The 13,838-nt window shown below is 61.1% G+C and overlaps 1 protein-coding gene across 2 annotated transcripts in view; it reads left to right on the top strand.

Annotated features, from left to right (window-relative positions):
* Positions 1-13,838, top strand: part of CHCHD6 (coiled-coil-helix-coiled-coil-helix domain containing 6) — a 131,767-nt gene that overhangs the window by 18,164 nt on the left and 99,765 nt on the right. For both annotated transcript variants that reach the window (XM_059940542.1, XM_059940541.1), the window contains exons 3-4: positions 1,302-1,377; positions 2,965-3,109. In XM_059940542.1, the coding sequence (XP_059796525.1) occupies positions 1,302-1,377; positions 2,965-3,109 (221 nt within the window). The remainder of the gene's footprint in view (positions 1-1,301; positions 1,378-2,964; positions 3,110-13,838) is intronic.

Here is a 13,838-nt window from a genome sequence, read left to right as displayed (position 1 = left end):
GATGGCTGCACGGAGAATGTGTACAAACGGTCAGAGAGGTGACGGGAGTCCCAGCTCCACAGAGGCTTGACACACTCTAACCGGCAGGCTGCCACAGAGCGTGGGCGCGGGGGTCTGGCCACGGGCTCTGCGGTGGGTGCATGCGCTACTTTTGTAGTCGTGAAAAAGGAAAACTGTATAGAAAGCAGAAATAAATGTGATAGACCTTATGTCACTAGAGTTGTTGTAAGTCAGGCCCTAAGCCCAGGGAGCGTTCACGTCAGATCCACACCAGGCAGCGGTGCCTCCTGCACGTTCCCAGCCGAGGACCTGGCGCGGGCCCAAGGGCTGCCCTCCCCGGCCCAGCGTGCCTGCCCGGCCTTCCGGGAGAGGCGTGGGCCCGGGTGAGTCCCGGGGTGCTGTGCACGGTGGGGTCCTTCCTGAGGGGCTGAGCCCCCCAGCCTCCGAGGTCAGCAGCTGAAAAGGTCTTGGGAGAAGCACCCCCTCCCGTCTTCCTCCCAAAGCCAAAAGGTCTTGGGAGAAGCACCCCGTCCTGTCTTCCTCCCAAAGCCTGGTTCTCCGGCCGGGTCTCGTGTGGCCCGCGTGGCTGAGCGTGGAGGCCTGCGATGGGGTGGAGGACGTGTGACCAAAGCCTGAGCGGAGCGGGGATGCTGAAGCCTGGGGCAGTGGAGAGGAACAGAACGTCAGGGTCACTGCGTGGTGGGAGAGGAGAGTGAATTGGGTTTGCTCGGACATCCCCACGTTCTCGGCCATGGGAAGGTAGACCTACTGCGACAGCTTAAAGAGCCCAGTACTACTAGAGGTGAAGCAGGTGAAAGGTTGCATAGATGTCCTTAAGTGGGGCATTGGCCACATTCAGGATGAGAACCCTACAGAAAGGGATCTGAGAGAAACAAGACGCGAGGAGCCTCCCCCCCCAGCCCCCGCCCTGCCACGCCAGCCGAGACCCCGGGGCTGTGCTTTCAGCTCGGACAGAGCAGAGCTTCCCGCAGCCGGTCTGGCCTCTGGGGAAGGTGACCTGGATTCCCAGTGGCCGCAGAGGGAGGAGGGGGGATTTGGATCACCGCACTCAGGTGTCCACGCTGACTGACCCAGCGACCAAACCGTCCTATGCAGGGGACGGGCAGAGGGGCCTTCGGGCCACCCCTCTCCTGCCCACAGAGTAAGGCTGTGTTCTGTGTCTGCCTGGGGCACATCCATCCATGGGGTGACGTCCTGGGCCCTTTCCTGGGTGACACTATGCCTCTGTCCGTCTGTGGGTTGCTGCTGATGGACCGACCTTTTCTTCTCCCCCTTTGCAGAGTCTAAATCGCCCAGGCCGGAGAGTGGCGGTGGCCGGCGGCCACCCTCGGGAGCGGAGGTGGATCTCCTCGAGAGGTAAGCCGAGGGCCCACTCACCCCGGCCTTGCGCTCTGGCCCGATGCGCCTTCCTCACCGGGTACCTTCTCCTCCTAAAGGCCGAAGTGTTTGCGTCACAAATGCCGTCTTATTTAGGTGGGATGCCAAGCCTGTGATTTAGGTGGCACTAGTCCCAGTGTTTAGATGAAGACACTCCCGGGTGTGGGAGGGCCAGGACTAAATGGCCGAGTGGCCGCACTGCTAGCCTGGTGCGTGCCGCTGTGTTTGCAGGAGCTGCCTCCGCAGGACTGGCTCCAGGGTGTGGGTGGCCTCTCCCAGCACAGGCCAAGGCCCGAGAGCTTCCCTGCCCGGGGGCTGGTAGGCCAGCAGCCGGGCCCAGAGGTGCCCAGAGTGCACCGTGAGTCTCCAGGCCTCGGGGAAGGCGGAGCTGAGCGCCCCTCTCCCTGGGGTGTCGTCCGCGGAGCCCGGCGTGGCGTTGTCACAGCGCTGACTCAGTGAGCCGTCGGCTGGTACTGAGGGACCTCGTCTGCAGCCTCCGGGCCGTGGCCTCTGTAACAGGGACTCGGAGTTAGCGTAGGGGCCCCCCGGTCAACCACGGCTGGACGGCTCCCTCTGCAGGTCAGGCCAGCCATGGCTGTTCCGTGGTCAGGGGTCAAGACCCCACCTTCTGAGAATTTCCAGTCCTTAATCCCAAGAGGCCTCCCAAAAATAAATAACCAGAACCTTTTTAAAAAAATACTTTTAAAGAATTTTAAAACGTTGAAGTAACACATGCTAATGGAAGACTTAGGATAATACATATGAAAGGAAGAAACCTCCCATCGATTCATCATCCCTTGTTAATATTTTGGACTATTTCTTTCAAATGTCTTCTTTCCTCTAGTTTAGGGTTATTTTCTCAAAGTCATGTAAAACTTTGTGTCTTGCTGTTTTTACCAGTCTTCTAATTATCTTGCGTTTGTTACACCTCGTCGTAGGCGTGTTTATTGCCGAAGGCGCTGTATGTGGGTGCTCAGTTTTAGAGCAGCGCGTGGCACGGTGGGCCACGTGGCGCTGAGGGCCTCACGTCTGGCACGTGCCCCCAGGCCGACCTGCTGCGGCCCTTTCACTGTGTGCATTTTCTACACCCTAATAAATAACACTTCTGAGAACATCTCAGGGCCAGTAACTTTTTCTCTCTCTAGGATGATTTTATTAGGAAGACTGGAAACAGGTCCAAGGATAGGGACACGTTCAGGATGGAGAGCTGAATGTTTAAAAGGCTTCTGAGCCTTCCCGCCCGCGGGTGGGGGAGGTGGGCTGCACCCCCCCTGCCCCTCTAAAGGTGCGGCTCGAGTGAGGGTTGATCCCCTGCCCCGAGGATCTCTCATTTGGCGTTTGGCTGTCTGATTCCTCACCTGGTTGTCAGGCCTCCTGCTCCCAATCTGTATTGTTCTGGCTGAGAAAGTGTCACACTGTCCCCGCACACGCCACTCCCAGGGGATTGTCACTGGTGCCTGACCCTCTCTGGTGGCCGCAGCGTTCCACCAGCCTTCACATCCCTGGCCCCTGGCAGATGAAGCGAGCTATGTCTGCATCTGCGTCTCCTGTCTCTCCCTGGCCCAGGTGTGACAGGGAGCAGGCCGTGGTCCAGGACGAGCTGCTCCAGGTGGCGACGAGGGACACAGAGGCGGCTGCCAAGCCCCGGAGCGCGTCCCTGCGGCAGGGGGAGGGCGGCATGGACCTGGAGACGCAGCGGTCCGCCCAGCTGGTGAGTGTGGGTCCCTGGCTGGCCTCCTGGCTCAGTGGCTCTGGGAAACAGAGGTTGGCCCTGGAACCTGATGGGTCCGAAGTCCCAGCTTCTCCTCTGTGGAAAGGGTGTCTTTCTAGGGACCAGGAGCGGGGGTTCTTATAGCCCCGGGTCTGTCATTGATTTGCTTTGTGGCCTCTGGCCTCAGGTCTGCACAGTGGGAGCTGGATCGTTGGGTGCTGGGTCCCGGAACCTCATAGGTGTAAGTGCCGTGAGGACATGTGTTCCAGGAGGGTGCAGAGGGAGAGTACTGTGGGCCTGGGGCCTTGCAGCAAGCCAGAAACAGGAGGAGAAGGCCCCCTGGGTGCGGAGCCGAGCTATCCGCCCGCTGGCTGGGTGCATCCTCCAGCCCCAGGCAGCGTCTCGGACCGTCCTGGTGGTCACACTCAGGCTTGCCTGCGGCTCGAGAGGAGGTGGTGAGTCGGGGGCCCAGCAGTGCTGGCAGATCGCGGAAGCACACCGGGACGGCTGTTGCCATTCTGGGTACATTTAACTGACGGGAGGTACCATCAGGGTCTTTCTGCTGTGGGTGCAGGCTGCGTGTCACAGCACGTGAGGTCACAGTGCCCCAGGGGCCACCATGTCATCATGGCCCGGGTCCCCTCTCCTGCGGACCCGGTCGCACTCAGCAGCGGGAGGAGGATGTTCCGGAAGCCCCAGCACAGGTCCTCTGACATCCCTCTGCCTGGACGGCGCCAGGGCCTGTGGCTGGGCCAGCCCTCGGCAGAGGGAACTGGGAGGGCTCCGCTGGCTGGAACTGGGGCTCTTTTCTAATCACGTTTGCGGGGAGGTGGGGGTGGGCATCCGGATGGAACTAGGACCGTCAGGAAGTATTAATTCTCTCAGTGGTGGAGTGTGGGGTGTTCCCACACGTCCAAGGAATTCTCGACACCAGCCGCGTGTCCTACAGTTCAGATCAGTTGTGACACTGTCTACCCGCGGTGGCATCAGATCCCCAGGTTAAGGGCTTCGTCCCACAGGGCTGCCCCCCCCCCCGACCTCTCCCCCAACTTCGGATGCCAGTTGAAGCCAGGTTGTCACATGTGCTTCTGACCCGCCAGCTGTAGATCAGAGGTTCCCACGACCCCCTCCTCAGGTTTGATTAACTTGCTAGAGCAGCTTGCTAGAGCAGAACTCAGAGGAACACTTTACTTACTAGATCGTAGGCTTATGATAAGAGGATGTGACTCAGGAGCAGCCTGATGGAAGAGACGCACCGGGGAGGGCGTGGGGAAGGGTCCCGAGCTTCCACGCCCCTCCCCGCACCCCACCCTCCTCTCCCAGTCTCCACTCCTTCCCAGCCTGGACGCTCTCTGAACCCGCTCCTTTGGGGTTTCTATGGAGGATTCCTTACATGGGCGTGATTGGCTACATCACGGGCCCCTGGTGACTGATTCCACCTCCAGCCCCCCTCCCCTCCCGGAAGGTCAGGGGCCGGGACCCACGTTCCAGGCCTCTGATCACACGGTGGCTCCGCTGGCATCCAGCCCCATCCTTGGGTGGTTTCCCAGAGTCACCTCATCGACATAAGGAAAGACACCTTCATCCCTCTCAGCACAGGAGATTCCAAGGGTTTCAGGAGCTCTGTGCCAGGAGCAGTGGACAAAGACCAAATACATCTTTCTTATTATAAATCATGCTGTCATGGCCGGGAATGGGGTGGGGAACAGCTGTAGCAGCATCTGGCACCACGTGCTCCAGAGGCCACGGCCAGGATACCGAGAGCAGCTCACCGAGCTCCACAGAAGGAAGCTGGATGGTGTGAGGGCGCCACTTGGACGCCCCCTCCTGGGAGGGAGAACGGGCCTCTACCCAGATGTGCAGATCATGCAGCAGGCACGTGAGACACGCAGGTTGAACTGGGCCCTCGGGAAATAGCCACAATGTAGGATCCTCGCCCCTGGGAAACTTTCAGCCTAGTGGGAAGACAGACTTGAACCAAAAGCTGGAAACGGCCAAACTGTTACAGTGAATGTGAGACGGAGGCAAAGAGAACATGCCTGGGATGCAAAGGCCGTGGTGTCGGCCGAGGGAGCAGCTGGGCTGAGCCGGGCGGGCGGGCGGGAGGCGGCACTGGACGTGGTGAGGGTGAGCGAGCGTGTGCGCACCGCAGGAGGCCGTGGACGAGGAGCCTGCCCAGCGACGCCGAAACTGAGACGGAGCCCCGGGAGCTACAGGGGTGGGGGCTGTGCTGTGACCTGTGGCCGCCTGGTGGAGAATCATGATGCAGAGAGACACCTGGTGAGGACAGGCAGGCAGCCCGACAAGCTGGTGGGAAGGACCCAGGCCGGGGACGTGCAGGGTTCGTCGGCATGGATGGAGCGAAAGCGCTGGCGCCTGGGACAGTTACACAGTGGGCGTGGCAGCCTGCAGGGGTGAACTGTCACCTGGAATGTGGTCACCACAGCCAAAGGGATTCACAGCTTCCCTCCCTCCTGCCTCCGGCTCAGGTGTGGCTTTCCTGGCAGGAAGGGTATCTTTAGAGGGAAGAAGACACATCCTGCCTGGACTTGCCCGGACGTCTGGGGGGACGGTGCCCTCTGCCAGAGCTCTGAGGACCCGTGGGGCCCGTGGCTGCCTTCACATTGCAGGTGTCCGTGACTCCTTGTTGGGGCCCCGCTTTTGATTGTTCAATGCCCACTTGCTCGTGCAGTTGGCGCCGCCATTCCCTTTTAGGAACTTACCTGCTTCCTGTCTTGTGTCCCTGGGTGGGATTGCAGCGGCCTCTTTCCCTGCGCAGGTCCAGGCAGGGTCTGGGCACATGGCCCTGCTTCCTGTCTTGTGTCCCTGGGTGGGATTGCAGCGGCCTCTTTCCCTGCGCAGGTCCAGGCAGGGTCTGGGCACATGGCCCTGCTTCCTGTCTTGTGTCCCTGGGTGGGATTGCAGCGGCCTCTTTCCCTGCGCAGGTCCAGGCAGGGTCTGGGCACATGGCCCTGCTTCCTGTCTTGTGTCCCTGGGTGGGATTGCAGCGGCCTCTTTCCCTGCGCAGGTCCAGGCAGGGTCTGGGCACATGGCCCAGGCAGCCAGTCACGCCCCGGCCCAGGACCTGCAGTGCTGGGTGAGTGGGAGGCCGCTGATCGGGAGGACCGCGTCCCACACCTCCGCGTGCCCTGGGCTTGGGCTGGGCAGACACAGAGAGGCATGTGGCTGGTTTGGAAGGCGAGGTGAGGCAGCTCGGGCCTGCTGTGCGCGTTGCCCGGGCAGAGGTGAGCGAGGCCGCCGCCGTCACCTTCACTTGGTCGGTGTGGTCGCAGCTTCTTTAGTGGAGGTAGCCTCAGAACTGTGCTTTGCAGGGTTTAAAGTAAGAGCAGAAAGACGGGGAGAAGAACCTGAGGGGAGCAGAGAGGCTTTTCCCTCCTCCCCCGAGTGCCCGCCGGGCGGGACGAGTGCCGGGCCGAGTGCTGAGGCTGGATCCAGGCTGGGCCCCGGGCTCGTGCCCCGACCCTGCACCTGCAGCCTCGTCTGGAGGGTGCTGAGCGCGCTGACATTTAGCATGCCCTTTGCTCTGACTTTTACAGTATGGACTTTGCAATCCTCCTCTGCACGAGGGAATGATTGAGCTCATTACTGGGAAAAGTTCATAAAACTAATAACAAGGAAAGGTAATAATTTTTATAACCTACTCCTGAGGACCGAAGCGTTCCCGTTTCCTGCCCAGCGGCGCTGCGGTGAGCTGCCGAGTGTTGATGCGCGTTCCTGCGCGTGCGTGTGTCTGACCCCGAGTTCCTGTGCCCGAGCACAGTGAGGCCGAACAAACATCGGTGCTTGGAGCAGAGAAAGGTTTCTTGGAAGGAGACAGAGGGCTCAACCCCCCATCTCCTGAACTCCCCGAAGGGTTTCAGCAAAGTATTTTTCAAGGCCAGGTGAGGGAGGGGAGTCGCAGGGTGTAATCAGTGGGTGCACAGTTCTCTGACGGAACATTGGCTGACGGTGGGGTAACAGGGTGGGGTCACAGGGGCCAATATCATCAGTCCTCCGGCTCCAGGAGGCCTGGGGGCTGCTCATGGTCATCAAGTGGTTACCATCTTCCATTTGGTGGGAATTTTCACATCTGTAAAACATCTCAGGAGTGTGCAATAGATACTGTTTTCTGGACGCTTCTGAGAGGAACTAGAGCAGAGGAAGGGAAGGGCCTGCCTTGGGAAGGCCCCGTAGGGTCCTGCTCGGTGACACGAGGGCTGCGGAGCCTCAGGTGTAACTGGGGTGGACGCCTGGATGTCAGCGGGGCCTGTGTGACGTGTGCTTCCCTCTGAATCGAGGAGGAAGTTTGGAGCCCAGATCCCACGTTCCAGAGAGGAATATGAAAGAACAGAGTGGTTTCTTGGCCTCAGTCTTCTGGTGCCAGAGCTTTACAAACCCAGTGGATAGAGCAGCGAAGGCCTGACAGAGCCTTCCTTTAGGGAGAGTGAGATTTACGACCCTGCCTGTTGGATTCCTGACACGTATTATTAGGAGTGTGAAATTGCAGTACACCTGATAGAAAGTAAAAACTTCCATCTCTTTTCTTTTCCAGTGAGCGATTCTTTTATGATGTTATATATATGTTCTCTGGGTGCCTGTCATATGTCAGGCACTGGGTTAGTTTATTGATACATGGAAATAAGTAAGATATAGCTGCTGTCCCCCAGAGGCTCTGTGCTTAGGGGTGTTCAATGTTCTCACGAGTGGCCGCACAGAAGACCACGTGATCCCAGCGCAGCGCCTCCCCTTCGGGAGGTGATCATCTAAGGAACAAGACGCACAGAGATGCAGGAGGGAAGAAGTAGAAAGAAAGGCTGCGGCTGAGGTCAAACCGAAAGGAATCTGCCCAGGCCCAGGAGGCTCCTGGTGTCTAGGGCCGTCCCTCCGCAGGCAGGCGGGGCCTCCACAGGCCTGGTGTAAGGGCCGCCCCGCCCTGCCGCTGGCCACCCCCGCCCCTCCCACAGTCACATCTGCTCAGAGGGCGGGGGGAGGGGGGGTGCACTTCATTCTTTTAGGGAATTGGAGCGGTCAGTTAGAAGGTGTAGCGTGAGGCCTCCTAGGTTCCTACTTTCCTTGTTCAGGTCCAAGTTAAAATCACTCGGCCTTGTGGTTAGAGAATATGACAATTTTTAGAGAAAGGAAAACTACAGGTAGGCTCGTGTGAAAACTGGTTCAACCATATTTTAAGCTGGTTACACACCAAAAAAAAACTTTGGTTTTATTTCTCATATACTTTATACAAACTGGGGTTGGAGGGAGGGCGTGAATCCAGACGTGGGCTAAGAGCTGGCACCATGTCCACGGCAGGCCCTCGGTGCATCAGGCCTGTGTCATGACGCTGCAGGGGTCGCGGGGACCGAGGAGGGAGCCTGGCACGAGTGGGGGCCCGTCACTGGGCTCCCCCCATCCCCGGGCACTCTGTGCGTTGCTGGAAAAGTTATAATTTATTCTTCTCTGCTTCACCTCCGCACGGGGACCAGGACACAGAGTCGACGGAACTGACCTTAGGACAAATCTGCTTGGTTCCTGCCTCCACACGTCCATTTATCTGGGGGCAGATGCCTCGGGCCTTCCGCACAGGTGGTGTGGGTGTGGCGGGCGGGGCGTGGAACAAGGGCCCCCGGCTCAGCCTGGCCTCGGGCAGATGCCCGCCCGCACCCTCTGCTCTTTGCGCCTTTGGCCCGGCTGCCCAATGCTGTGCGCCAGGACCACCTGGGGACTCAGTAAAAATATACGTACTTGAATCTTGGGCTGGAAACAGTGGATTTGACGCCGGAATCCACACTGCTAACAGCCCCCGTGGTGCTGGTGCAGCAGGCCCAGAGCCGGCTCCTGGACGGGCGTTGGGAGCCCGGGGCCCCCCTAGTTCTCGGCCCTTTTTGCTGCTGGGCCCCGCGAGATGTGGTGTGTCCCACGGGTGACGTGGCTTCCGTGGTCCTAGAGGGCAGGGGCTGTGCTGTGTGACACGAGCTCCAGGTGACCAGTCCTGATGCAGCTCCCGCCCAGATGGACGCCTTGGTCAGACTTCTCGGCCTCAAAGGGAATCGGGAGCCCCTCGCTGAGGAGAGCAAGGAAAGAGAGGCCGCTCTCTGCTGGAGCCAGGCCCGGAGGAGCCGGGCGAGCAGGGCTCGGCGTTGGGGGACGGGCGAGGGTAGACTGTAGCCAGAGCTAGGCAGGGATGGCCAGGTGCACCCCCCGACCCCCGCAGGGACCTGGCTTGTGTGCAGCCAGACCCTGGGGCCTGGCCGTATGAGGTTGGAGTCACGTGGTGGGAGCGGAAGGAAACCCCGTCCAGGCACGTTGGACTCTCCGCCCGGCCCGAGCGTGGAGGCTGCTGCCCGTCTAGGCGCCTCCCCGTCGCCGGGAGCCCCATAGGCCCCACAGAGCTGAGGGTGGGCCAGCGGCGTCGCCCGGGAAGCGCATCGGGCTCTTGTTTCCTGTCCGCTGTCCAGCCCACAAGGGCACCGTGGTGTGTCCTTAGGTGGAAAAATTCTGTTTTCCCTCAGCTGTTGTGCACATTTTCACCACCTGGAAGGTGAGGTGGTGGGCAGGGCACAAGCAGGGAGGAGGGGGCGCCTGTGGCGAGTGGACAGCGGGTGGCCCTTCCCTCTGAAGTGGGGCCGGTGCTCTGGGTGCCCAGCAAGGTGCCTTCGGTGCCTTCGGGTGAGAGGCTGGGGCTCCAGGGGCTTTGCAGCCCGGACGTCTACCGGGTCTGAGGGGCCTCGGCCAGTAACGCCAGAGGCTGGAGACCCTCCTTAGTGCTGACCCTGTGGGGCAGATGGCTGACGCAGTACCTTCCTGGTGCCACTGCTTCGTATTAGCAGGGCACGCGTCACGGGGCACGTCCGTTAGCGCCGGGGATGAGCACCGAGCCAATGGTGGGCTGGATCCATGGTGCTGAGGGCAGCCTTCCCTCCTAGGCCTCTCCAGGGACTCGGCTGCTGGCCTCAGCCAGGCTCCTGGGCATCTGCGTAACTGATGGGCCCCCAGGGCCCGGGATGCAGCCTCCCTTGGGGAAACGCAGCCGCGGAGGCTGACCTGGGCCGTCTGACGGGCACCGGGGCTGAGGTGGCACCTTACTGACCTCCCGCTTCATCCCTCGTGAGGCCCAGGGCCTGGCTGAGAGTCTGGGGCCTTCCTGTCTTGAGTGGGTCTCTTGTGGCCTGGGCGAGCCCGACAGCGGGGGAGACCCGGCACCCCTGCGCTCACTCCATGCCCGTGGGTCCTGAGGGGCCGGCCCTCTGCCTGGCCCGCGGGTCCTGAGGGGCCGGCCCTCCACCTGAGCCACGTGGGTCCTGAGGGGCCAGCCCTCCGCCTGGCCTGTCCTGGCAGCAGTCTGTTTCCCTTTTCTGCCCCTGGGGTGGAGCTGGGCTGGCGCCTGCCTGCTTCTATGCCTGCTCCAGGATGCCAGCAGGCTGGGGAGAGGGGAAGGCCATGGGTTATTTTAAGTCTGTTGATGTGGTTTATTCACATAGTCTTTGGGGAGCTACCATTCTGCCTGCTCCTTTCTGTGAAAAAAAGGAGCTACCATTCTGCCTGCTCCTTTCTGTTTCAGATTTGTCAATTAACAGACTGTGTTTGCCTCTTGGGTAGATGCCATTGCTGGCTACTGGCAGGGTAAAGAATGGGAAAGAGGTTATTTGGCTGACAAACCCAGCAGTGGGACAGGGGAGAGTCTCAGGTCTTCAGTAATCCCCATGTCTGCTCAGTGGCCAAGCCAGGTCCCCGTCTTGTGTGAGTGTCTGGGTCAGCACGGCATGTGCGCCCATCGGGACAAGTTTGGCTGTAACAGAAGCCCAGGTGCGGTGGCTTAAACGGTGGGGGCGTGTTTATTTCAAGAACAAGTCGTTGGGCAGAAGGCCTGGCAGGCACTGTGGCTCGCAGTAGGCTCCCTGTCCTTCCCTCTTGATCCGACAGCCTCCTCAGGGCTGCAGTGTGGCTGCTGTGCCTCCAGGCATCACGTCAGTTTTCCAGTTGGGAAGAAGGAAGGGCCCAAAGCCTTTCCTAGCGAGGTTTTGTTGTTTATGTGGGAGGGGCAGCCTCCCTAGGGGCCTCCTCAGCAGAATGGGGTCATAGGGCCACCTCTGGCTGGAAGCGGAGCTGTGGTGGTGATTTTAGGTGGACATTTGACACCCCCAGATCAAAGAAGGGTCTGGGTGCTGGTCGGGTGGTGGGCTGGAAGGCTCCCTGCTGTGGGACCTGGGGACCTGGGTGCAGAGTCTCTATGGACACAGCACAGCCTGCACCAGCCTCGTTTCCTCGCGTGTCCAGTGGGAACGTCTGGAGCTGCTGGGAGCAGGTGGAGCGTCCAGCTCGCCGTCTGGCTGGTGGGGGCAGGGGTGCCTGCTCCCTCTGCGTCCTGCCCGCCTCCCCCAGGATGAGAGGAGGAGGAGCTGCGTCTGGAGGAGGCAATGGGGGTGATTCTGTGCAGAGGGGGCGCTGCACAGGGGCTGAGGTCCCGTCCTCCTTCCCGAGGAGCCGGCACCCCTCACCTGGGCTCCTTCGTTCTGAAGCCGACCTAGGCTCCCACAGGGCCCTGCGCTTTCCTGACTCCCAAGGGTGTGGGGTGGAGGGGCCGTGCTCTCATCGAAGCCCAGGTGGGAGTGCTTCCTGGGCCCCAGGCTCTCGTGAGGCTGAGGGAACCCGCTGCCCGCGTTCTTCCCCATGGCAGGCAGCGTATCCCACTGCTGGACGAGTCGGTAGGCTTTCTAAGGGAGGATTCCGGCGCCCTGTGCTTTGCTAGGACCGGGGGGCCGGGGGTGTGGCTACTGTGTGAGGCCTTTCCATGATGCCCCTGGGCCACACGGCCCTGCCGCCCTCTAGCCTGGGCTTGGCCCCATGTCCCTTTGCTCCTGCTAACTCTGCCCTCTGGGTCCTCCCCTAACGCACCTGGCGGTGTCTGCCCACAGGCCTGCACCCCTGCCCCGTGGCCTCTCCGTCCTCCCGCTCCTGTCCCTGGGCTGTCGGTGTGCAGCCAATGGATGATGGCACGGATAGGCTCTGGGTGTCAGACAGTGTGCAGCACAGACGTTTGTGGCCGGCCGGTGGACCCAGGGCTGCCCTTGTCTTCCCACTGACACGCTGGCCATTAATAGAAGCACATTGTGGGCGCCCTGGGGAATGTCAAGCGGCTGCAGGTTGGCGCGGGAGCCCATCGTGTGCTTACCCTCCTCAGGGAGGGTTCCTGAGCCTGGAGTAGCTGGTCTGTGGCGGGTGCCCCGTCTTCCTTTGTCCCTTCGACTGTCTGCGGGGCTGCCTTGGTGTTCACTCCAGAGCGGAGGGCTTTGCACCTCAGAGTTCTCATCCCCAGCCGCTGCTGGGCCCCTGGACTGGGGCCAGGCCGGCCTGGGGGCCGCCGGGGGCCAGGTACCTGCCCGAGAGCCTCACCTCAGGCCGGGTCGCTTGGCCCAGTTTCTGGCCCTGGTCCCAGCCCCAGTGGAAGCCCCTTCATGACTGCAGGGGGCCACTGAGACCATTGGCTCCTCTTCCGGCTCTAAGCTTCCGGAGCTGTTTTCTTTTTTCGCTTTCACCTTGCCTCCTTGTTCTCCTTGAGACCGGCTGGTGCTGCCCCGGGTTTCATGACTGGGGTCTGAAGCCCGGGAGCAGATGACTCGCCGGAAGAGCTGGGTCTTGCTCTGGTCAGGGGTGGTCCTGCAGGAATCGCTGGAGGCTTGGGTCGGCTGCGTTCTCCTCTGCTCCGCGTGTGGGGTCTTCCTGCACCTCAGTTTCCCCCCCAATACGGTGGTGGTGAGGATGCCCGCAGCTCAGAGGTGTAGTGGGGGTTAAACGAGGTGTATTTTAGCCTCTAGGAAGATGTCCGCACTTAGTCGGTCCTCAACAAAAACTGCACCTGGACGTTTCTCAGCCAGGCCTGAAGTGAAAGCCTTCCTCGCCATCGGTTTCAGGCTCATGCTCCTCAGCTCCCTGGTCGTTGTTGCTGCTCTGCTGTCACGTGGGCTCTCGTGACCTTGACCTTCACCCCAGGTGTCTGCCTGACCCGGAAGGGTTCGCCCCCTCCTTCCCTTTGTCCTCTTGTCTGGCCCCACGCCTGCTTCCTGTGCACCTGGGCCTGGGCTCCCAGGGCCACTGCAGGGGGTCACGCTGGGCCAGACGGTCTTGGGCTCTTGACTCCATCACTGCTGCTGGCTCGGCCCTCTCTTCGCCCTGTTCTAGGGGCCCCTGTGCCCCCCCACCCGGCGCTGTGCCGAGCCCTGTCCGCACCTGCTGGCCCAGTCCTGGCTGGACTCTCTTCGTCCTGGCTTCGCCTCCCTCTCTTCCCCTTGGAGCTGCTCTGTCCCCTCCGCCTGCCGTCTGAAGTGCCCCCGCCCTTTGCTGCAGTGTCTTGAGATCAGAGTTTGCTTCTCAAACTCCTCAAAGTTTGCTTTTCACGGCCATTGATACTCTGTTCTCAGAAACAACAGATCTGGTGACTCTCCTTCATGTTTCCTCCGTGGGGTCCTTGACACAGAGGAGCTGCCCTGTCCTTTAAATTCTCCTTCTGCGCCCCCCGCGCCTGCCTTTCTGCCTGCTCCACCGGCCATCCACCCGGTCCTGCCCTGCCAGAGCCTGCGGGCCGGTGGGAGAGGCAGACCCCGGCCAGTAGACGCTCACTGGATCACAACGAGGGAAGCGTGACGCGGCCGGAGGGCCAGGAACTCAGAGGACCAGCAGGACCTGCGTTAGACGGAGGTCAGCGAGGGCTTCTCTGGGGGGCGGACCTGGGAGTCAA

This window comes from Balaenoptera ricei, chromosome 11 (genome assembly GCF_028023285.1).
Source record: "Balaenoptera ricei isolate mBalRic1 chromosome 11, mBalRic1.hap2, whole genome shotgun sequence".
Lineage (NCBI taxonomy): Eukaryota > Metazoa > Chordata > Mammalia > Artiodactyla > Balaenopteridae > Balaenoptera > Balaenoptera ricei.
Note: the sequence above shows the minus strand (reverse complement) of the source record. Positions and strands in the feature narration are given on the sequence as shown.